Source organism: Manacus candei, unplaced genomic scaffold (genome assembly GCF_025592945.1).
Source record: "Manacus candei isolate 608988 ecotype Guabito, Panama unplaced genomic scaffold, ASM2559294v1 h1tg000069l, whole genome shotgun sequence".
Lineage (NCBI taxonomy): Eukaryota > Metazoa > Chordata > Aves > Passeriformes > Pipridae > Manacus > Manacus candei.
Genome location: NW_026138117.1, coordinates 6,406,719 through 6,432,687, shown reverse-complemented (window position 1 = coordinate 6,432,687; position 25,969 = coordinate 6,406,719). Strand labels below are relative to the sequence as shown.

Sequence of the window (25,969 nt, the reverse complement as noted above, 5' to 3'; positions counted from 1 at the left end):
TAACTTCAGCCTAATCCCTCCAGCTCTTTCTGCATTTGGGGGAAGAACCGAAAAAATTACTCCTCCAGAGGGTGATTCAGAGCAACTAAATTTAGGCACTTGCTCTGAATCACTCCCTACTTAACCTAGTGAAGCATCCTAGAGACAACTGATTCCACAGGCAAAGGTTATCCTCTGTGACTGTTCCTCTCTCAACGTCCCCTCAATTGTCAGTACCATTCTCACTAGCTTCTCAACTCCAGCATAATTTAGGTGGGAAGTTGTCACTTATCCTCAGATACCTGTGAGGCAGAGAGAGAGGCACGTCAAAGATGTCCAAATACCTGGTTAGGAACTGCCTAATGTCAGAATTTAGATTGGTAAGTCATTAAACAAATACACTGATTTTTAGAAGTTGTAATTCACCAACAGTTCCATAAATTGTTACCGACTTCAGTGAAGCTAAGATGCAAAGTTGGCACTCAAGCTGCTATTTTAGATTTAGCATTCTGGCAAATCACACCATGATTTTCCACAATTTTAAATAAATTTAAAGAAAGCTGTTTGTTGCTTTTCAAACAGAAAAAACATAGTGATTATAATGGGGGAAAAAAAAGTCTTTATTACTAAATATATTTATACAACAGTTTTAAATGATAAATCAGTATGTTTTGAAGTTTTGGTAGCACTTGTCATTCTTTAAATAGCCAGACTTATCGCTTTTTCCAGGTGAATTTCCGTCTGGCTCCCTCTTGACCAGGCTTTTTTCGTTCCTTCACACGTGGGTCAACTGTTAATAATCCAGCTACAAAGCACAGAAAAGCACTCGTTTATTTACTGTTACTAGTTAATATTACAGGTATACTTCATGTGATGCAGTAGATTCAAGGCAGCCCATAACTGACTTTCACTAACAATATGAATTGTAACATCTAGAAGGATAAAGGTACAGTATAAAAACACACTGAAAAGACTGTCATCATATCTTCTAACATTTTAACTTTTCTTTAGTAACCAAGCTTTCTTCACATTTTTCTTTACAAACCATTAAAAGAAATAAATCTATAAAACACTGTTTTATATCTATTCATATTGCTAGATCCTTTAGAGCAGTGGTCTCCAAACTTTTTGACCATTTAGTCGTATCAGTAAAATATTTTTGAACATGTACTTCCAATACATGTATATTTATTAATTTGTAAATTATATGCCTTACAAAGTCTAAAATTTTTTTACTGAATCCCCATGGATCACGTAGGGTGCACATACTCCATTTCAGAGACCACTGCTTTGGTGCTTCCAAAAGCATATTTGGCAATGTCCAAAACATGTTCAGAATCATGCTGATCTCAGTGCAGATACCAAACTCATTACGATGTCTTTGGTTCCATGGATGACAACAGAGTTAAAAAATATCACAGCTGTTTTGCCAGTAACACAGGCAGGTATTCCTGCTACTAGTCCAGAAAAAGCGTAGTTAAAAGCTCACTGTTAATAACTCCATATTTGCTGAAACAGCATGGCATCTTATCACAGAGAAGCATCAAATACTGCAGGTTATCTAAATAAATTCTATGTTATTCTACATAACTTGTAAACACTAAATAATGCAAGAGTGGAAAGAAGCTCCCTCAGTCTGGCTAGTTGCATGCAATGTGTTTATGCTCATTACTCTCTCTTCAAAACTAACCCTCCAGCATTTACATTCAACAAGAAAACTTTTTTAAACATGAACAAGATGCAACTAGCCAAGTAAAACAAAACACAGTCTTAGTACCTTACAGCTCACTAATGCCTGATCCAGATTTATTTACTACTGAATACACATTTGTGTTTTGTGATTCTATGTTGAGGCAATATGAGCTGGTTAATAGACCTAAAAGAGGTCATGAACAGATGGAAAGACTTGAGAAGTCATCCAAAATGTACACAAAGGATGCTAGGAAACAAGTGAAAACAATCTAAAAATAAATGCAGATCCCTTTTATACAATATACAAGGTTTCATTGGGATTATTTACTCAAATCTGATCCTTAATGATCCTTGTATTAATTCTGTTAATTACCAGAAACGCATTAAGAAACACTGAAATAATTTCAATTCCTACCTTGCCTCATGAATTCCACCTCCTTTTCTGTCACAAAACTCCTTAAGGCTTTTGCACAGGCTAAACGTATTGCTCCAGCCTGTGCAGATCTTCCTCCACCAGAGACTGTGCAAACTGCATCATGTTTTCCAATTCTGCCAAGAAACTGGAAAGGGAACAACAACTGTTCCCTAAAAAAAAAAAAAAGGAAGAACAAAAATAAATAAATGCAATATATTCACATGCATAAAGTTACATGCTAGGCACATATCTTATCATAGGATATACAAAAAAAGTTAACTTTCAGGCAGAGATCCAAAAAGACATTCATATCTCATTCAAATCAATAAGAAATCAGCAGTTAGGAGCATATTCTTACTGCCAATGGCAAGTATTTTAGTTCCACTACTTATCTATAGATGCCAAGATCTGTCCACTCTGGATATTGAAACTGAACTACCTCTCCCCTCTATCCTTGAGCTTAAAAACTACAATATAAAATAAAAATCAAAATCACATAAAGGATAGAAACCTTACGTCAGCCTTATGACAAGTCTTTTCTATATCAGACTGTGCACATCCTCCAAAATCTGAAGCTTTACATGAAGTGTCTCCCCTTGTCTGCTTCCACTATGTTACTGTATGCCAGAGCAATTACACATGCATACAATTTGCAAATCTCTACATTTAAAGGTATTATTTATTATTTATTTTTAAAATAAACTGCAAGCTCTTTCTAGAGGGACTAAAATTTGAACTATTCAAACAGCCTGTGCTCTTGGTTTTTGCATCTCTTCAGAAAGTGAGAGACAACAAACACAGAGCAAGGCTTACCTATCAGTTCTTAAACTCCTGAAAATTAGAAGAAAAATGCAAGACACCTTTTCATAAAACAGATAGTTACACAGAAACAAGAACAGAGAATCAACTTCATGGAACACAACACCAGCATGGCATTACTTTTGCTGGAATTAAGTACAGTAAGAATACAGCATTTCATAGTGTTCTCACCTGTCCTGCAGCACTGGGAAGTAATGCAAAATGTCTTTTCCATTCACTGTCATTTTTCCGGTCCCATTGTCATAAACTACTGCAGTAGCTCTTGCAGTTTTTCTTCTACCTTAAAGGAATTAAATCCAGACTATTATGAGGCTTCAATATTCTACAGAACTTCAACTGATTAAGCAGTTAGCAAACCACAACACTTTCATACAGTGTCAGCTGTTTGTTTTTGTAGGCTGAGGTAAGAAAAAAAAGCAAACAAAGAACAACTGTCTTTCAATATATTTTAACCAATGTTTATTAAGTGGGGGAGAAGTGTGTGTTGGGAGGAAGTAGAGGTAATGCTCTACCTCCCATAACTTCAGTGGTTCAGGACACTTTCTTGACCTGGTGATGCCACGGTAGATGAAAATACAGAGTTTGTTGAACTACTACATTTACCATTAAGTGCAATTTCTAGTAATATTAAAATACTTTATAAAATCATAAAAATGTACAGAAGTTCAAGAATATTCACTTGGTAAAGATTAACACTAATTACACTGGTATAAGCAATAATATGCAGCATTAATACAGCTCCTCAGAAATTGCTACTTACTGTTACTTCTCTTTAAGTGCAATAGTTTCAAGCTAAAACATGACAAACTCTCTGTGTTGAAGTCTGAGACCAAATTCCTTTAGCTCACAGGAAGCAATCATTCTGATAAACGAATTATGAAACAAACGACATTTTTCTTCATGTTGGGGCTTATGGGATACAAACGACTGGTTTTGAACTTATTACACCTGGTGGCTTTTCTTAAATAACATGGATCCCATGCTTATCAAATTTCAGTTACTGTTCTGAAGATACTACTGAACACCAGTGTGAGTTAAACCACAGTTTGGTGATCTCATCTCTTTGTTGTCATGTAATCTTGAAGACAAGCCAGCTAGAGCAAAGCTCTCTTGCCATTTTGCTCCTCAATTCTCTGTGACCTTTGTTCTTAGTATCATCTGCTGCCTGTTGCTTAAGAATACGTGTCATCTCTAAGATTCCTCTTAAATGTACAGCATAAAGTGTGTGTGCACACATGCTTTGCCCAGAAAGTCATCAGTCTTTCCTATACATGCTGTTGCTATATAATTTTTCTGTGCAATCACTCATATATCACATCCTTCTTCAACTATATGTCCCTCCACTGAAAGCATAAGCAGACTGTGTTTAGAAGACATGGAGGTCTTCATGGCTTTTCTCTAACATCCCCTCCATCTCAGTACCAATGACCAACATCCATCTCTGTCCCACAATGTTTAGGAATTCCCTCTTTGCCTTTTCCTATGCTGTTTGTAAATATTCAAATGACTAGTTATTCATTCTTTGCATCTTCAAAATTCTCCATTCAGTGGTCCAAGCACGCCATTTTTATACTAAGCAACAACACTGTTATATCCATGGAATTCTTTGTATGTGTTTGTGCTCCCTCAGTCCTCCGCCCTCTACGCTCAACAGTCAACTCCTGCCAAAAATGAAAGTCTTTTTGTATCCTACAGCATGTATCACAACAGAGTCCTCTCTACACAGCTACCACTGTACAGAAATAGTGGTAACACCAGTTGATAGAATCTGGGTTAAAAAGTTCCACTTTGTTACTAGACCATGTCATAACATGGTATGCCATAACATCATTAACAACTATACATGCAGTATACACATAACCATATAAAATGAAGTAGTGACTCTTTCAGCAATATTGTACATACTAGAAAAAAAGCAACATGAAGAGGAAAAGAATTCTGCATTGTTACCAGTAAACTTGAAATTATTACCTTCACCGGTGCTGAAGGCCACTCCTTGCTCATCATACTGCAAGGGTTCAATAACTACCTTTTGCATCTGCACAGGAAGTTCTTTGGAAAACTTCTGTATATACTTCTCCTCGATGTCACTACACGGCAAATCCGTCAATTTTTGTAAGAGTTGAATAAATCTCGAATACTGTAGGACAACAAGACTTCATTAAAGGATGCAAATGTAATTGCATTTGCTAAAACTTTCTATTTTTATATAATGGATCTTTCCTACTTCACTTTTATTGATGATTTCTGACAAGATGACACTTTTGCACCTACATACTGATTTAAGAACAGCATGCAGTTGCATCATTTTCTGTGTAACTAAAGACACCTAGCTCTTTCTTCAGGTAAAAGTGAAACTTTAATTGAAAGCATAACCAACACCTCTGTAACAAAGGATTTTGTATTAGAATGAAGTTCATCTGACTTTTAAAAAGAAAACATTGGGGGAGTCAATTATTTTATTACTGTTTTATTAAAATGGCAAAATGAAAAGATCTTCACCTGATTTTCAGTAAGTCAGCATATTCACTGACTTGGAAATAATTTTATTTCACTAAACTGAACCTCATAAATGATTATATTTCTTAACATATATAGAAAATGCCTATCTATCTATCTATCTTTGGCTGCTCAAGCTGAGTTACTGTAATGTTTATGATTTCCTTTAAAACTGAACAATCAAGTTATTTAAAAATTCAAGAGATACTTGACTTAAAGGGCAACCTCTTGAAATAAATTATCTTTTGCTACTGTGTGGTTCTCCTTCCCCCTTACACCTCCCTCCAAAGTTCTTCAACATGTGATTAAAAGAGTACACACCTCTGTGTTAACCCATTTGTGCTAAAAGCTGGGATGTCCTGTTATGAAGTGTTACTGGCAGGAGCACCAGACAGTTGTCAGTGGATATAAAGGAATGATACCATCTAAAATGGATTTTTCATATAGATATCATAACCTGATTTTTGAACGTTTTTCTACTTACAAGTGATTATTAAAAGTATTTTTTCTTCCTCTGTTACCAGAGTCTCCTGCACAAAATTACTACTTTTCTTGTAACTTAACAATAGGCCTTGGAACTCTGACATCTCTTGAAAACTACTTCTGTCTAACTATATAATACAGATGTGGTAAAGTCTTTGGAGAGTGAAAAGAAAAAAAAATCAATAGCTCTGATTTTCATAATGCAAACATCACAGAAAATTTCAATGCAGTGGAAAAATATAAAAATTTGAGCAGGTAAGACTGGCAACTTATACTGAGACCTTTCAAATACATTTAAGTAATCTTTGTTCCAATTGCCTGAGGCTTTGTGGTTTTACATATGAGAGGCCAGTATGTAAAAAGGTTTGATACTGGGTTTTGGTTGGTTGGTTGAGTTTTTTTTAAGTTAACTGCAATCTACTTTTACAGATGTAGAATGTACTAAAAGGAAGTAACAAAGAACACCAAACTGTTTAGTTGTACAACTAGATCTGGCACTCTGAGAGGAAAAACAGCCAGGAGCTACTGAAAACAAGGAAGTCATAATGGCTTCTACTGTGAGCAAGATAGAGAAAGTCTCCTGGGTATTACCAGGATGGATAATTTACAACAGCTACTTCAAACTTATGCTTATGGACCACAATCTGCTTGAGACCTTTTCACATCCCCCAAAGGCAAGGAAGCCAACACATGCTACTGTTCCAGATGACAAGTGAGCAAAGGGTTCGTTTGCTGCTGTTATGCTATTTTTGCAATGAAGCTGTCCACAGGACAGAAGAGATTGAGGAACAGTACTTCTAGGTGAGAAGACACTTTGGATGTTCACACAAATAGAGTTATATTCTCTGGTACTGTCATATTCCAAAAGAAAACTAAGCTGGCCACACAGACTGAACCTGCTGTTACAAAATCTGACGCCCTTCAAGGGACTGTAGGGAAAAGCTCTGAATGAGAAAAAGGTGTATGACTATTAGGATGAATAGTCTTATTTACAGAGATAGATGTAAAAAAGGACTCCAAACTTAGAGAATGATAGAGTTTGCAGGGGAAGCTGCAAAACCCTCCTTTCTCCCACCATATTCACAACAATGAAGAGATATCTATATCAAACCACAGATCTATTCGTATCTTGTTCCTGATTTGATTCTGTAGCCAATCACTAAGAAAAAGGACTTCCCATCTTGAATAATTACCCCTTCTCTACAATAAGTGACAGAAGCTCTAGCCCTGTCCATTTTTCATCTGTAACTACAATAAATGACTAATTATTTCTACTAAAGTGTCACTATACCCCATTCCTGACTAAATAATTAGATGACAAGGAACAGGTGCTTTAGGCCTCACAGTGTTACCACCAGGAGAAAAACTAAATTATGTTAGTAACAATGGAAAGCTCTTAATAGTTCTGTACTGTGCTGGATAAAAAAAACAACCAACACAGGTCACTTTAGGCCAACCTGAATGTGACAGTGCTATGAACACATGCAGAGTTTATCAGAATTCAGCAAAGTCTTTTGAAGCGCACCTGCTTCTACATGGTACCTTTTCAGTATCCAAAAATGCACCCAGAGTCCGTATTTTTAAGACACAAGCCTCCTTAAGATTAGAAAGATTAATTACTTACATCATCATCTGACAGTTTTTCTAACAACATTTCTTCCAATTCAATCTTAGTCAGCCATCTGCTGCCAGCCAGGTTTCTGTTTAAAATACCACATATATATGCTCCCTTTAATTAACCATGCAATTAGAGTTACATCACAAAAGACCACACATACAGTCAGTCTTCGTTCAGAAATACATTTTCCATTACAAATGATTATGGTTCACATTCCTATAGTAAACATGAGAAGGCCTACGTTGATTTTAAAAGATCTGCCTTTTGAAAGGGATGGTAACTTCATCTATTGAATTAACGACATGAACATTATGAGTATCAGTTATGCATTATTCATATGATTGAAGTCTGAGAATGAGCTAGAGTAATATTGTAACAGTAAGTGATCTTCCCCACAACTCAGTACTTACTTTTAAAAGCCTGCTGCCAGGAAAAATTTGGTTTACCAGCAGCAAAGAACAAAATCAAAGGCAGAATGTTAAAATCAAATTCTTTTGCCTCTGGTCTTTACTTTTCTGATCAATACAAAGAACTGCACTAGCAGTAAGCATAGTCAAAGTACTAATGCAGCAATGACACTCTTTATTCTACCTACTGTGCAATCTTGAGCTGCTCAGCACAGAAACTGCACTGATGATAACAAAAGCAGAAACTACTCAGAAAACAGCCTCATACAGAAATGCTAACAAAACAAAACAATACTTGAAATAAATCTTTGAAATATATATGATATGAAGTGACCAACTACACAGAATGCCACCTCAAATATACACACCAACATTATCAGATAGATTTAAGGCAAAGATGTAACCAGTTTCTTACCTCTTCACATAAGAAACATTTTTAGAAACAATGTTTTCAGTAGCATTAAGGAAGCTATGATTCAGTAAAACACTCCTTCTGAGGGGATTTTAAGTAGTTACTACTTCTTAAGCATGTATTTTAATGCTTTTCTGAGTCAGGACATGAGAGATGTTTATTTAGAAACAATGCTGATTTTAACAGTAATTTTAAAAACTTTCCAATCCTGATCGACTCAAGTATATACTTACATTTATATATTGCTACTTGCTACTTCCAATGAAGTCAATGAAATACTCATGTGAAAAACTATAAACCTGAAATAGTTCAAGATTAGGTCCTAACCCTACAGTTAATATTACAAAATACATCTAAACCAGATTATTTTCTGAGGGAAAAACCAAAGCAAAACCAACAACAATCAAAAAAAAAAAAAAATCAAAAAACCAGCCCTTCCCACTGACCCTCTACCTACACTTACTAATCTCAGAGGAAAAACCATATCCAATGTGTAAGATAAGTCTCAAAAATCCTTTAAATTCTCTGAGGTTTTAAAAACCTAACATGGAAAAAACCTTTCATCTCTGACTAGCTTTAGGTCATTTTTCACATCAGTAAATCCACTGGCTGAGCTCTGTAAGGAGTCAGGTTATTTTTCAGCAGCACACACCAAGAAACTACATTCATTTGTTCTCTTGTCTGCTCAGAAGCTAACATGAATCTCTGATTTTGTGGGTCACAGGACACTATTTACATCATGAAGAAACATGAACTTCTGTTATTTAAGAAATTGAAATTATCTCAGCAAATTAATCCTTTCTCTTCCTAACATAAATAACAAATGGCTGAAATTAAGAAGTGACAAACCAACATGATGTGCAACTGGAGCTGTGCATAAATCTAGTTAGAAAAACCATAGCAAGAACAGATAAAAACAACTTGGGACAGTGAAAAAAGTAACTATACAGAAAAGCAGTAAATGCCAAAATCAAAACTTCCTTGCTGTATTTATGTCTTTTAAAGACTTGTTTAATTTACCATTCTAGTATAAAATCCTTGCAAGAAATCTCAAAATAGAAAATCAAGAATACAGTCTAAGAGGAAAAACAGTTCTTAAAGCATATACTCATTTCAAAGACAATCCTGACTGTATGTACTAAGAAACTAACACCTCTAGACCTCCCCTAGCTTGCTCTGGTTGAGTTGGATCTTTTCTGTCCAGTGGCTAACTAGCTGAAGAGCTTGTTGTGCATACCAGAGAAGTTACACAGAAAAAAAGAAACAAAACTAAATTCAATTACTAATACTGGTGATAGTTAAATAAATCCAACAAAATAAGCTTTTCTGAAATTACTAGTTTTTGATGACTTATCTTTTCAAAGCCATTAGAAGAAAAACTGTGACATTAAGTATTATGATACTCTCCAACTTAAATATTGGTAAGTTATAATATTCAAGAAATGTAGTTAAAGACTATTGAAGAGCTCAGCTTTAGGCCTTAGGATTTTTTCATCAGAAAAAACTTATTTGGCATTTTAAAAGCCCTTGTTTTCTCATAAAAACTTTAGCTCCTTTTTCAAAATTCTTAGAAATAATTTGAAAAAAAATTGCATACAGAAGCAGAATTCTGGATATTTTCAAACCACATTTCAGAAACTTTATAAAGGGAAGAATACTGAAAAGAGCAGGGAGAGATTAAAGAATAAGAGAAATAGGTTGGGTTTCCCTACTCTAGCAATGAGAAGTGAGCGCTCCACACATACCTGGTAAGACTTTTCAACCCGAAATTACCACACAAAATATTACACAGAGCTAAAGTCCGAAAATGGGTTTGTGGAATAAAAGGCAGGTAAGTTGGGGAAACTACAAGAAATGCTAATACAACATATTAAAGCACATTAAGATAACTACTATCAATATTCATTCTAACTGGAGGATTACCTTTTTTCCTTCTGAAGAGGAAGGTCTTGAGCTATCAGCTGGTCTTGGTGTTTCTCAACATTCAGCAATTTTTCATATGTTTCCTAAGTGTATATGGAAAAAGTATTTAAATGTAATTTTTCCACTTAATACTAAAATTTTGTTATTTAAAACACATGTTTATGTGGTTTTACTCTCCAAACACTTCAAATACAGAGGTCAGAAAACAAGAAGAGTTCTGACCAAAACAGAAAAAAGGAAAATATGCAGTTCAAAGTAATTAATTTTGAATTTTGCAAGAGTGTTTTTTGCCTTCTTACATATGCTTGCAAGAAAAGAAATAAAAAAAGGTTCTCAACTACATTTGTATAACAGATGCAACTCCAAAACATACTGCACAATAATTTCATCAGTGCATCCATATTTTAGTATGACTTACTCAAAATACTGACAAGGTTTAAGACCTTAATTAATTTAATTAATTTAAGATTTTTGTACATTTAGAGTGTCAGCTTTACTGGTGGTCCATATTAGTCAAAGCTCCTGGCATCCCTGGCATGTCCATAGGGACACAAAGTTGCACATTTATCACAGAATTTATCACAGAATTTCTGTTCTTTCAAATGTACAGATATACTTATCCTGAATTTTCAGTATTTTTAAGCAGTTTGCTCAAGATTCTTAGCTATGTTATTATTTTCAAACAATACTGTGACAGCAATTTATAACTTCAGGGGAAAACAAAACCAAAACCAAAACAAAACAAAGAAAATATCCCAAAAAGTCACAGTAAAAGGATTACAGAAGAAACATGTTTTACATAAAGTATTTTCAGGTTTTTTTTTTTCAGTATAACATCTAAAACTCTGAATTACAACAATGATTCAAATCCCAAGTTAAATAGAAGTACTTGGAGAAATAATTATAAATTATACTGAAGCAATAAGGTGGTTGTACTACAATTGAGTACTTATATACCAAATAATTTACTTCATTTTATAAGTGAAAATAGAAAGCTTATAGCTGCTTTCCTATACTGCATTAATATGAGTCTTAGCAAATACCAGAGAGAAACTAGTGTAAGAATTGGTGGGGACAAGGAACAATGGTTGGGTTTTTTTTTCTTTGTATTATTTAGAACAAAACAGTAAAAGAAGAAATGTGAGACAGCTCTGTATTGTCAGGAATTAACTAACAAGATACTAATTCTTAACATAATACTGGGATTTGCAACAGGATGCAGTGAAATTTCTGCAGCAGCTTAAAAAAAAACCCACTCAAAATAGAAGCCCCTTGCTTAGCTATAAATTTCTATTGTTCAAGCTGATTTGTTACTATAAAATACACCTGCACATACACTAAAAATATTTGTACTTAAAGTGTATGAACAAATAACAGATTGTTATCTGAGCTGCACTGAAAGCACTTAAATAGAGACAATTCACTGAAGTTTTTGATGCAGGTCACTGGTGACATTTTTAATGACAAGTATTTTTTAAATAATTCCACGGTCAGAAATCTTGAAGTACAAAATCCACTTTTGAAACAGCATGAGAACTCATATAGTAGTATGTCTTTCAGAAACCTTTTATTTTCCATGAGATAATATCAGATAGGAAAAATTTTCAACTTTAAAAAAGTCTTCTTATCCTCAAATGCAGGAAACACCACATAAAAGAGCACAAATCATATTTTCAATACTTCCAAACCATACAAATATAACTGTAGTTCTCGAAGATAACAAGATATGGTATCACTACTGTGGGCAAGATTTATGTCACTAACAACCAGAGCTGACTATTAGGCTGCAAAAATTATTGCCTACACATGGCACAGACATGGTTTGTGTTAGAGGGCATGAGGTGTGTCTGCATCAAGCAATTTTTAGGCATCTGTAGTTGAGATATGGAAAAGAATGAGTATGGAACTTCTGCTTGGGACTGTAAAGGGAGGGAAGAAAAGGGGAAGGACAGCTGTGTCTGCCCCTCAGCTATCTGGGGAGAGCTCAGCTGGAACAGTCTTAGAGATTCATTCCTGTGAGCTCCATGCATTTCCACATTTGGAAGAAGTCAAACCAGGCATGAAGATGACATTTTGGTGTCAGAAGAGGTACTGGGGTACTAGGTCTTACAAATGTGTAAGGAGGTTCTTCACTTTACTGTTAGCCTCTTGGCTTACCTCTTACCCTCTATAAGGCAAAGGGTGTCACCATCCTACCTGGCACAAGCAGTTTCCTGTCTGCCTCCTCACAAACACTCATCTCCAACACATTCTGGCATATAGATTGATGTACTGGAATGGTCAGCAAAAAACTAAAATGCGATTACATCACAGTTCTTTAAAAGAGGACACAGGGAGGTAATCACAGTTACCATCTTAGGACAGACTAACTACAGTCAGAATTGCTTCCAAACAGCAAGTGAAGTACTTTCAGGTAACATGACTCAAGTTAAAGAAGACTTAAAGATTTTGTCATATTTGGAAACTACTGATAAACACAGGCAAATAAAACGAGATATGGGTTGCCAGCAACTACTTTTTAGCCACAGAAATTCATAGTTACAATGACAAATAAACCTTTACAACAGCTGGAACAGTAAGATTTTCCTGAAGACCCTCCCTAGGTTCCCAAAGAACACTGACACTCCATAGCGCATTTAAGTTCTTAAGAATGTGCAATTTTAAGAATTAAAATGATCTCTTTAAACTGTTCTGGTTAAATTACAGCAATCATGTCTATTCAGACAAAGAACCCTTTACACAGGAGATGAAGTCAAACAACATTAAAAAGCAGCATTTTAAAATAATTCCAAGTGAAAGAGAAACACTAAATATAATTTCCTACATATTTCTGGCAATGAAAGTGGACTTGCATCTCTTATGAAATAAAATTTTGGTCTGAAGTACTAAAAAAAAAAAAAATTAATGCATGTATCTAATCTCTGTATAGAGATGAAGCCAATAGACTGAAAGAACCACTCACGTGTGAAGTAAAGTATGTGGATGAGCCTTTGCAAAATCAGGAATCACATGTAATGCCCAATAATTTATCTGACAAATCTTCACTCCCCAACATCTAAAGAAAGCTTCTGGAGACACACTTGCTTTTTCAAAGCTGGCAGGTGAAGATTTTACTAATCACTTGAGGATTCAATAGTCCAATTCATGACTGTACACATCTGTGTGTCTTGTAAACTCAGCTATTACACAATCAAAATAGCTGATTTTACAAGATTGGCTATGTACTGAAACGCTTCCCTTTCTAATAGAGAGATCAAATTTCAGATCTCTTCAAGGACACTCTCTTGTTAAATAATAAACAATTATTTTATTCCGCATAAAAAAATAGGGAAGAAATTAGCAAATGAAACCTTGGAGGGAGAGATTTTTATGGGGAAAAGGATTATATTAATATTTGGATTAAAATATGCTGCAAAGCCCATGTTTTACCTCAGTTTGCACTTTTGTTTCTTCTGTTTTTAAGTTCAGCACATACTTTAACAGCTTTTAGGTTTTGGTTTACTTAAGAGTTAAAATGCTCAATTTTTAAGCATTTATTTCAATCTACAACCACTGATGTCTCAAAAAGTACAAAAAGCATGATTACATGGAATTACTATTTTGCTATACACAATTGTATGAAAAGACCATTTTGTCTTTTTCTGCACATTACAAAAACATATTACTCTAAAAAACTTTTAAGTTAAATGATGATCAAGTATACTATCAAATGTTTGTGAAATGGTGTTTCATCCAACAAACATTCTTGTGTGTATTAGAAGAAAAATAAATTGTTCTTTTCCCCACAGTTTAATTTTGTTCAACAAGTGGAACAAAGACAATAATGCATATAACAAATATCCCGTATGAAAGTTCATTTCCTATTGAAGGCATAACAACATGTATATTGGCACTTACAATACAAACAAATACATAGTTTATTTTCAGTAAAGTGGATAGTATTTTTATTAGCATTAACTAAACAATAATACTATGACTAATAATTAATAAAATTCAAGTTTCAAGGGGGTGTATGTAGTAATTAATGGCATACAAGTTTAAGCTAAGTATTACATTCATCTGGTTTATTAGATTTAATATAACAATTTAAAGGACATCCTCCAATGGGACTGATTACTTACACTAGGCTGTATTAACATACAACTCTTTTTCCTAGCCAAATTAATTAGCTCTAAGACTTAAAAATACATTTTGTTAAATACACATTATTCTAATAATGTTGGGAATTTCATGCAGATTTTGGCTTTTGTTTGGCCAACTAAAAAAACCCTGTTAAACCTCACTTAATGGATTTAGGTTTATAGAAGTCTATTTAATGAAAATATTCTGAAACAGTTGAAGAACATTCAAGTATCGTATACTAATGAAAAATGCATTTGTCAAGCTCATTTGTTTGAAGGTGGTTGCCACACTCTTAGAAACGAAATGCAAACTATACTTCCAGAGACTTCCAAGGCAAGCTTACATACTCTTTCTAACTGCTAGGAAGAGCTAAAAATAAACTTGTGCTCCTTGTAAAATTTGTAATTTCTTCATTATGATGGAATGTAACAAACATCTTGCCCTTGGGTTGCTCTGTTTCAGCCAAAACAAATGCAAATGGCTTGTCAGATGACAGCTGTTTGATAAGGCTCCTCTACAAGACCTGCATGCTTTACTTTTTTCCGTGAAACTTGGGATGAAAGGCAGAAGGCAGGAAGAGAATTAATGTAGCATACAGTCTAAAGGCAATGCTACAACCGTGATTAAGTAGAAAAGTTAAAAGGCACAGATTTTCCACAGCCTTGCTGCGTGCAACCCATCCGTGTAACAAGTTGACAGGCCTAGCGCGTCAGCTCCATCATCCTCTCCGACAGCTAAAACGCAGCATTGCATCCCTTTTCAGAGAAAATTTGCGTCTGCACCATGAAGCGTTGTACATTATTTCTTAGCACTGCAGGGGGCTCAAGTCCATATGGAACCTTCACAAATATTACCACAGATCAAACCAGCGGCGTTTCGAGGCAGATTTGACATACCTATTTAAATGAACAGCAGGGGTCCTCGGGCTGCCTCGGGCTGTGCAGGAGAAAACCTCTGTGGAAAGCCTATGCTGCAGCTCCATTACTCAGCAAAGACACACTCTACATTTATCATTCATTTCATTTCTGCCAGGGCAAGAAGCTCATTTGCCCAAGGTCAACAACAAAAAAAAAAAAAGGAAAAAAAAAAAAAGAGGGGGAAGTGTTTTTTATTTTTTATTCTCCCAAAGAAACAAATGTACCTGACAAGTGGGGATTTTGTCCTTCGAGTACACAGAACGCAAATAAGTATCAGATAATTCTAATAAAAGCACTACACTCAGTAAAGCTGTGCACCTAATATGAGAACAGGAAGTTTGTTTTTTTGACAACTGACTAACCACAGAACTAACTTTTTAAGACTATCTAACAAGGAAACAGAATCTGACATGAATTTCCAATTAAATATATCTGCATACATTATTAATGTTTTTGTCTTCTGTAAGTACGTGTAAGAAACATGAATGTCTTTCTATAAACTCTCCTAAAGACGCAGATAATGCTTGTGCCACTGATGGTCACAGATATGAAACAATTGTTCATAACCCATGTTAAGACTCAGGGTCTAGTGATGTTCTATTAGATACAGTTTTTTTCATAAAGGTAAAAGATGCAGATCCTTTACTCCTGGAACCATGCTAATCAGAAAAAGCCTTAAGTTTGCATGAATGAAACCACCTTAGAAAAATCAATTAAGCAGTTTAAATGCAAATTTTCTTCACACTAAATGTCAGCACAAATAACATTTCCTATAGTTTTGCCCTTCAAGGAAAGAAAATCCTATTTTTTATTCTACAATGAACTTTGCTAGAACTAGCCATTTTTATTGTATATACATTCTTCACTACTAAGTTTATGCTACCAACCAGATAGAGCCTACAAGAAAGTGTTCAGACTATTCAAACCCAGTCCATTGCCAAAACTGTAAAATAAACCAAAAATTAAAGCAAGAACTATTATGCAGTGTGTTCTCTTAAATGTGACATAAAAATGCTCATAATAATGGATATTGTGACACAAAAATATACATTGCATTTAACTTCAGTGGTGATATTATGACCTACTGTGAAAACATAACTAAACTCAGGAGCTCCTGACAGGCATCTCTAGAATAACATATACTTGACTGGGAACTGACATTATTTATTACAGATAACATACTTACATGCATTAATGAATAATATGACTGCTTGCCAGTATAAAAGAGAAAGTGAAATGGTCGGCCATCTTCTCCCCACTGTATTTCTAATGGAAAGCAAGATTAGACAAGGAAGCAATACACAACCACTTAAAAAAAATCCCTTATATTTAACTGCAGTTATAAACCTCTCTCATAATACTGATTACCTTTTTAAATATCAGAGAACAAAGACATTTTACGGGTTTTCAATCTGTTTGAAAATCTAATGATTTAGTCAAGCTAATCTCCATCTGTAATTATAACCAAATATTTAACGTAACATTTCTAAATATCGTTTTACACAAGGGAATATCTCATGTACAGCTTAAACTTTCAAAGACTGTATAGGTGGTATTACAGATAGAAGTATACATTTTAGAGTAGAAAGAAGTACACAGGAGAGATAACTGAAATCTACATAATAATTGTGAAAGATGAAAGATTAGCAGCTCTGAAAAAGAGCAAGTTTTTTATTAGCATAATATGTCTAAGCTAAACTAAGTATAATTGTCTTTTGTGGGCAACCACCATATGCAGAACTTGGGTGATTTTAGAACTTGCTCATGTTATTTGGGATATTTATATTTGGGATATTTAAATACAAACACCTATCCTATAGTTTACCTAATTAGTTCAGCAGGAAAACAAGCATTCCATATAATTCAGCACATCCACTTGCATTCATTACAAACTGTTATTTAAGGACAAATAAATTTCAACTTTGGAGGAAAAAAAAAATCAGACTTACATTACATGACAAAGATCTCTTCCAAATAAAGAAAAACGACAAAAATAAAACCTTTTTACAAATTGAACTGTAGAGAAACTCCAACCATTTTATCCAGTGAAGTTCAAATGAAGCCAGCTATAAGCTATAGGCAAAGGTAAGACTCTAAGAACCTGTCTGATAAGCCCGATATGTATTGGATTGGAACGTTAAGATATAATACAGCAGAAGTTGAATGTAAAGATGCTAAACTTACTAGAACAGAAGGAATACAGGGAACTTTTACCCACATATACTGCTAGTGAACTGTGTGAATTTCCATGTATGCAACTGTGAAAGCATATTTTGTTGAAATTATTGTTCAGGGAACATTTTGAAGTATAAATTTCAGTTTATAGCTCGGTGAATATAGAATTTCCTACCTGTGCTACTAGTTATTACTAAATGCTAAAAGTGGACAACAGGTTTTGACATTATCTTTTAAATGTTTTATGTAAAAATAATTTGTCAATTTTAGTGAACTGACCAACATACTGGCATATCACTGACAACTGGTACTTCATACAGTGTCTCAGGAGCAAGACCAAAGACTGTATGGACAGAAATGCAGAGTTAGGACTTTCAGGTCAAGGGCCTGATTGGGAGTTTCCACTCTCCCTGTTCTCTCAACTAGCAATTTCAAAGCTGCATTTCTAATCTTTTAGAGCAACAAAGTTACTAGGAAAACTTTTAGTTTAAAATAGTATTAATGAAGTTTAAAATAGTATTAATGAATATTTTATGGATGTGATAGACAGCTCTGACAAAAAGCTACTGAATCCAAGAAAAGGTTTTCCCATGACTTCAGCATCATCCTAGTTATTGTTTATTTTTAAACAATGAAAACCATTTATCTTAGTCAGTTAACACGATTTCTGAGAAGACCACTGGTATTCCAGAATCCAGCAATAATTTTTATCCTAAAACACAGAACATTAGATTAGACTTTTACTGCTCTTGTCTTGGCAGTCATCAGAAAACAGGGAAAAGAATAAATCCATAAAAATAAGAAATTATATATATAGAACAATTCTAATACTTAGAAATAATAAAAAAAATATCTAGGAACACTTACTTCTCTGCTCTGGAAAAATTTCCCTAGGATGCTGTCAATAAATAAATAAATAAACAAATATCAGCAAAAGTAAAACATTACTCAAAATATCATGCTACTGTTATTCAGAAAAGCAACAAAGAAATCCTACCTTCATCATGGGTCTGGCATGTCCATCGAATAAGCCAGAAGGAAAGAGATAGGCAATAGCTCTCTGAAAATAAGAAGAGAGATCTTCTATGTGATTTTTTTTCTCCACAAAATCATCATCAAAACATTTCTTAGGTACTTTCTTATGAAGAAAAAATAGCGTTAACTTTGTACAGTTAAAGCTAAAGGTAACCCAATCAGTAAGAAATAATGCCACATATGTGCTGTGCTGAAAAGAAAAGCAGATAATTTCCTCTGGAACCCTCATAAATGTAAAACCTCGTTCTAAAGGCTGTACTCGACTGCATCAGAATGAGTAAACTTTCTTCTGCATTTATCATAACTTATCAGCACTACTCAAGTGCAAAGACCACCTTTATACACAGTTATTTTCCTCTAAAATATCAAATGTTGTGACTCCTAGAGAAAGTTGCAACATTTATCTATTTATCTTTCTGAAAATATCAGTGCTTGTTAACAGTGCCTACTGACAGACCAAGCATAGAAGTTTTATTTAAAGCAAGAGGAAAAAGCCAAATTTTACACATTTAAAATCCCAGTTTCTACAGTTTCCAGACATGCTTTCCTTAAGTCTAAAAAGCTGTGTTTGCTGTGGCAGTAGAAGATATTTCACATAGCCTAAATAAGCATTTCATTGATCACTGCATTTGGAAACAACTGTGAATCACTTTCTTTTCCTTAGATACCTAAAGGTTTGCTAAAATAATTTAGAAAAATGTATGACATTCATTACATGCTCATTGTTTACCATTGTTTTTGCTATGTACAAGGTATATACTTTGCCTTTACTAAACCAACATTTACCACTATTTATGTGATGTATAAAATGAACGTTATTTGCCTCCAGCAAATAAAGTTAGCATACCAATAATACAAATCATTCTTGCAAAATGTAGGGTGAAGCACCTTACAAGGTTAAGCCCAATGACACACATTTCTGTTCAACATAATCTTACTCTCCCTCTTCAATATAACTAAACCAGAATTTAATAACGCAAAAATATGCACTTCTGAGAGTTGTTTATTTTCATTTGTTTTTAAAAACTAGAAAAAACTAGCCATCAAAAAACCCCAGATGTAGGGGTATGGCAAGTGTAGCCAACTTCAGACAGTGGGTAGTAGAGCCTCAGATAGAAATCTTGTGCTTGTTCAGTAAAATGGACTAACCAAATAAACCCCTCTGGCAGTGGTCTCATTTATATTTCCATTAAACAGTACAGAAAAGTAGAATTACAATAAAATCTGAGTTTAAAATCTTCTCTCAAGAAGAATGGTTCTTTGTTAGTTAGGCTACCTTAGGGCTATTACTTCCTGACAATTTTTTCCATTGACTTGGAGTGGTTTGCCAGTGCTTCAACTGATTTAATATGCATGGAGTGTAAAAAGACCTAACCTATTACTTTCATTAATCCCCTACTGGCATTCTGAACAGAAATTTTGAGAATTCTGAAGCAAACAAAAGGCTTAACTTGATTTTATAAAATGGTGATTTTGTTTCTCTTCGTGACTACTGTATTCCCATTTGTTAGTCAATGGGCATTTTATGTATACACACCGTAGGTGAACACCTATTTACGAACAAATGGGGATTAATTATGATGACAATAGAGAAATCTGCTGTGAGCCAAATGATGTTAAACAAACACCTTATATAATATATTAAAAGAAATTATTACAGGATACTGAGACTGACTGTGTGTGTGTACTTAAGACATAATCTTTATATAAGCATTTCCAGAATCTCAGTCAAAACAGTTACTGTAACTATGACACCTCAATAAATGCCAAATATAACGATTTGACATCTATAATGAAGAAAGTGGTTGCCATCTGAGACCTTCTACTTCTAGAAAGTTTATTTTATATCTGTTTTATTTTATCTATTTTATATTATCTACTTCATATATATCTATTTTATATTTATTTTATTTTATCTACTTCTGGAAAGTTTATTTTATTATTTTATTTTATTATTTTATATGTATATACTCATGTCTTTCACACTAGAGGCATAAGCACACCCTGCATTAAGAAATCCTAACATCTACTTTCAGCTCTACACAAAATAATTAACCAAAGAATAATAGTTCATTTTATAAATTTGCTTTTTGTTTTTCCAAAATGGAAAGAAATAGAGTCTTCCTGCCTTTTCCCTTTTATGGAAATGTAATCAAGGATCCTGGGATGCAACAGACTCCAATTCCACTTTACTCAGAAGTTTCTTCTTAATTTTACATAGCTGGCTCCTCAGACTGTATTTTTAGCACCTACATAGCAAGTCAGGCTGCCTCTTGGGAACTTTATCTACAGAAGCTGATTTTATCTATGTAAATGTTTCAGTTTTGTAGAAAAGTATTAAAAAACCCCCCTGTAATTCTTAACACCCATGTGTACTAGCAATAAAAAAAGATGGTGGATCAGTCTTAGGAATTACATTAGAATTAGTCTCTCCAAACTGCAGCTGAAGCATATAACCATGAAATTATTTCCCTGAAATCTTTTGACAATGTCTTCAGATTTGGAACTCAGGTTTCCTTCCAAGGAATCTTCATGTCACAAACCAAAATTCCGCAGAGAATTAGCCATACATTCTGCATTTTCCTAAAAACAAAAAGCAGGTGAATGTCCCTCTTAAAACTTTATAATCAAAGAGTAAATATTAGCAGTAAAGGTCCCAAGAAACCTTTTAGATTTAACTGCAGTTTTCCATTCCAGAAGTGGTTTTCAGCTTAAGGGTCCTGGCCCATATCCTTCTTTCTAGGGTTTATATAGACTTGAACTCTAGATTAAAGAAACTCTTGTGCTGAATATGATGACCAAGAACCACTTTCTTCAGGGCATCATGTCAGCTATATAAGACACATTCACCCCATGGGTTCTGGGCTGTTATTTCACAGCTAAATAAACCAGAGCTTTCTAAAAATGAAACATCCATAATTATTTTCAGCAGAATCACAATTCAAAATCCTGGTACCTAGTGACATAATGCTGTTTCCAAAAATAATTACATAAATTACTTGAAAAAGGTGGAATGGGTACAGTCTGCTGCTGCTATGAGTTACTAAAAAATGTTAGCCATCTCCTTTTAGGATTTGAAAGCCTTTGTTTTTAAACTTTACTGTTAATTCACACAAAGAAAAAGAAAATGTCCAGCAGTCACACCTTTAAAAAAGCAGATCATAATGAATATATGTTAGTAACAAGATAGTTTACATCAGACATTTCTTAAACTGCATTGGTAAACTTAACATTCCTGTAGCAAATTAAAAGGAATTCTGTTGTATTATCAGTGGTTGAGGGACCAGATGAGCCAATATACTGCCCACAGCATCAAAATGTCTTTCACTTGCAATAATGAGAACAATCTTCCATTCCCATTAAAAAAGAAAAACAAAACAAAAAGCATATCTGGCAGTCCTTCAAACATGCAAACCATTTTATTAAGTAATCTGTCTAGCACTGCATGTGGCATGTTGTGCAAATTCAGTGTAACTGCCACACCTTCACCTTCCCTCTTCCCTGTGCTTGTTGCACATGCTGATGCCTGATCCTCCTTCTCCTCCTACCAATCTACAAGCCAAGAAATTTTGTTCACTCACTTTCTCAAATGTCAGAGACTAACTCTGAATCAAACAAGTTCAGCTAGGTAAGAGTTACTGTTCCCTTTTTTGATAATGTCTTGAGAAATTAAAAATTCAACAGAGTTGACTGAGTCAAAGAGAATTGACTGTGTCATACTGGGTTAGAGAAAACAGACTGCAGTTCAGTTCTTAAATTGATCTTGCCCAGGGGTCTTTCCACACTTTTGTTGAAGCTACAACACAAATCATCCCACCAATTCTCACTGCTCAAGTCACGTGCAAAGATAGTCATCTAAATAACACCCATTGAGGAAAAGTATTTTATAGAAAACAAAGAAAGAATAAGGGGGGGAAAATTTTTTTAAAAAAAACGAAAAAAATAAAAACCTCCCCCTGGGGCTCCTTTGCAGCAGCATCCTTTTTGGCAGAGGGCTCAAGAATTCAGCTCATTCCTTTTTAAATACATACAAAACTTTAATCATCAAAACACTGAAGAGAGAAGTGACACTTTATGCCGTAACATTTTAATGAAACACCTGAGCAAAAGCTGTTTCAGCTTCTTCTACTCCTCAACTTGATCATGAGAGCCACTTCCCTTCTTAAACCGTGCCTCTTGAATCACATCATTTAGTCACTGTACTTCATCATTTCTCAGACCAAGATATTTTCTGGAACAGCTGTTTTCCTTCAAACCACGCTAGCAGTATTCTTCAACAGTTTTCAGCATCCAAAATTCAGAATATTTGGGGTAAACCCAGGAACCAATGAAACAATAATGGGACACAAAATGCTACCTCTGAAATAGGGAGTGTTTTATTTAACAAGACAGCAAAGGTTAACAACAACAACAACAACAAAAGAATCTATTAAAATTTATTGAAACCAACCTAATCATTGTCACTTTATCTAAAGCTGAATTTTAGCTTGGACAGAAAGAAGTTTCAAGTTCAAAGTGATATACCATTTTAGCTGCATCTTTTGGGGGAAAAAAAAAAGAAACAAACAAAGCAATCCACTAGCCTTATATGAAAAACCCACCTTCTTTTAATATTACATTATTTTTATATGATCTAATAATTTTCAAAACAAAATTGTCTTGTCTAGTTTGCAGAGTAAAAAAAAAAAAAAAAGCCAAAAGCCTGCTGAAAGAAACAGACATTATTTCCATCTTCATTTCAACTTTTCAAAACACAGAACATTATTACAAAGAATTTAAAAAAAAAAGTACAGCAGTCATCATCTCAGATTGATGCAGAAGTAAGAAAATACTGATGCAGAGTTTGGTTCCACTGGGGGAAAAAATCAAAAAAGAGTTGAAAAAAGCATGCTATCTTCAACTATTTAAAAAACAATACAAAATAAATTATTTCTTGTAAGGACAATAATGCTGGACAAGATACTCTTCTTGCAGACAACAGGAAGTTCAGAAATGCATTTTGTTCTGAATAACATTTCTGACATTTCACATATGCCAATATTGACTCATTTCTAGCATTCTGCATTACTAAAATTTGAACATTATTTAGAAATGAGATGTGCTGAGCCACTTGTAAAAGCAATTGAACTTATTTTTCATTAAAGAAGTCATAATGTTTTGAAAGAAACTACACCTTATGAGGAATTAAGTCTTTCCATATTTAACATTGTCATAGTTAACAATCTTACTGGTACTTTTCCAACAGTATATATGCTAGTGGAGAAAACCTTTATTTTATATTCAAATTATTCCATCTGCTTGACAACAATCTATTAGGTCATAAGACAACAAGAGAAAATGAACATAGATCTTTAGCTTTTGAGTTTTACTAACTCTTATGGGGAAAGAGTATTGCTTTATGATGAGCTCATATCTGGGAGAGCATTTAGTGACTGCATAAAAATGAATAATAAAAATACTGGCATATAAATAGGTCATGAAGCTTAAGATGCTCTTCTTGTATTAATCTTACTTAGATTTCTGGGCTTTAAAGTGGAATATCACAGAACTGACAGCAGAAAATGACTGTGGGCTGTTTACTACAACTGTAAGTTAAAGTTAAATCACAAAATAAAAGGATTACAGACTCAAACAGGGAAAAGCACTAGGTCAGGACTGCAATCTCTATTAATTAGGTATCCCAGCTGGACAGTGGGTATGCAGCTGTTAACTTGATCAATGACTTACCTAAATGTCATCTCTACTGATTCGCTTATAAATTACCAGCAAGTGAGACTAATGTACAGGTGCTAATTTATTTAAACTGTTCTCTGCAGTTCTACATAGCTTTATAAACTGCATCTGGCACCTAATGTTAGCTGTCAGTTGTACTTAGACATGCCTGTCCTAACGACTCTGTTCATTAGAAATGAGCACAAATTATGAAATATTGTGAAAAATGATACATCAAATGGAATGGGCAAAGCAAATCAATTAGAAAAACTTCATAGCACATATTCACACATAGGAGAATAAAACATCCTAGCTTCAGAGTGAGGTCTATAATACCAATTAAAAAGCAATTGGTAGACTTGTGCAGAGTTATATATCAATTTGCTGGATTTTTTTTTTCTCCTCCAGAAATACTGTTGTAATACACAGCTTAACTTTTCATTCCTAAATAAAAGCATCAGTAAGAGGCAATTCTGCTTCCACAACATCCAGAGGATTAGCAAGTAAGTCAACTTATTTTCCCATTTAAAACTTTCACAATACCTAAAACTCCAGTGAAGGACAGAATCCTATGATGTCTACTTTTGAAATACACTGCAAAGACTGATTAACAGAAGACATGGAGGTATATAAGCACTCATCAGAAAGAATTATGGCTGCTCAAAATGTAAAGCTTGATAATTCTCCTGCCAGTGCTTAAGGAGCTTTTATATTTTTATAACAGAAATTTAATTATGCATAGCAGACACTATTACACACTAATTATTTCCCAACACCTGACAGAATATGGAGAAATCAAACATGTAGGGCAGACACTTGGTATCACCAAACAAAACAATACTCTTTTGGCTCCACTTCTCCATCTTTTCATTAACAGAGTCTGCAAAGCAGTCCTATATTTGTCACCTTCACTGCATTTGTAAAATCTAATTTCCAGAGTGAGTCTGCTTTTATTAATGGTGGAGTTCAGTTACTTTTGTGCAAATGATCATATTGCTATGGACTCACAAAGAAGAAACCACTATTTAGACATGGTCATTTGGCATTTTTTGCAGTCTTGCTTTCTACAAGCCTTCTCCCTAGACCCTATCAAGGAAGGATGCCAGACTACAGACTAATGCATTCTCCTACCATTAACCTTTCAGACAAACTGAATTATCAGCATCATCACTGTACTGTATTAACATGGGAGGTATTCTGGTGATAGGTCTGGGCATGCTTACTTTATAAGAAAGTAACTCAAAAAGACAAAGGTCGTTAAAGGTAAGAAAAAACTTCTGAAAAATACATGAGAAGAAAATTCTATAGTTTGTACAGAAATAAAAAACCCAGTGAAGGAAACAGCCTGCTATTACTGCTGACCTCGATGAATATTTTGACTGTTGACCTTATCCACTCTGCACTGAGACTGGCAGGGTCTCTGCCCTGCACTTGTTTGTAGAAGAGCAGAACAATACCTACAACTCTGAACGAAAGTAGACACAGTATCAGTGCATAGCTTTGTACTCCTTAAGCTTAATTTCCTAGGGATTTGTGACTTGAAATCAAGCTTCCCTTATGGATTTTCAGACACCTGATAAAACTCAAGTCTCTTTTCAGTCTTTTTCTCAACAAGCCACTAACTCTGTGTCTCTCTGCCTTGCTGCCTATTTTCAGAGTAGTTTTCAGAACTTAGTGTTGAAGCCACTCAAACATGTTTGAAATCAGCCTGTCTCACCATGTACAGATGTAGTTCTTTCTTGGAGTAAGTACACTGTCAAG

The 25,969-nt window shown here is 34.4% G+C and overlaps 1 protein-coding gene across 1 annotated transcript in view; it reads right to left on the bottom strand.

Annotated features, from left to right (window-relative positions):
- Window positions 1-575: 575 nt before the first annotated feature.
- MRPS9 (mitochondrial ribosomal protein S9) overlaps window positions 576-25,969 on the bottom strand; it is a 33,725-nt gene continuing 8,331 nt past the window's right edge. The window contains exons 3-11 of the mRNA XM_051806884.1: window positions 18,459-18,521; window positions 18,329-18,359; window positions 16,473-16,552; window positions 10,248-10,330; window positions 7,512-7,587; window positions 4,877-5,045; window positions 3,077-3,185; window positions 2,087-2,256; window positions 576-784 (exon numbers count right to left, since the gene is read on the bottom strand). Of these exons, the coding sequence (XP_051662844.1) occupies window positions 693-784; window positions 2,087-2,256; window positions 3,077-3,185; window positions 4,877-5,045; window positions 7,512-7,587; window positions 10,248-10,330; window positions 16,473-16,552; window positions 18,329-18,359; window positions 18,459-18,521 (873 nt within the window). The 3' untranslated portion in view covers window positions 576-692. The remainder of the gene's footprint in view (window positions 785-2,086; window positions 2,257-3,076; window positions 3,186-4,876; window positions 5,046-7,511; window positions 7,588-10,247; window positions 10,331-16,472; window positions 16,553-18,328; window positions 18,360-18,458; window positions 18,522-25,969) is intronic.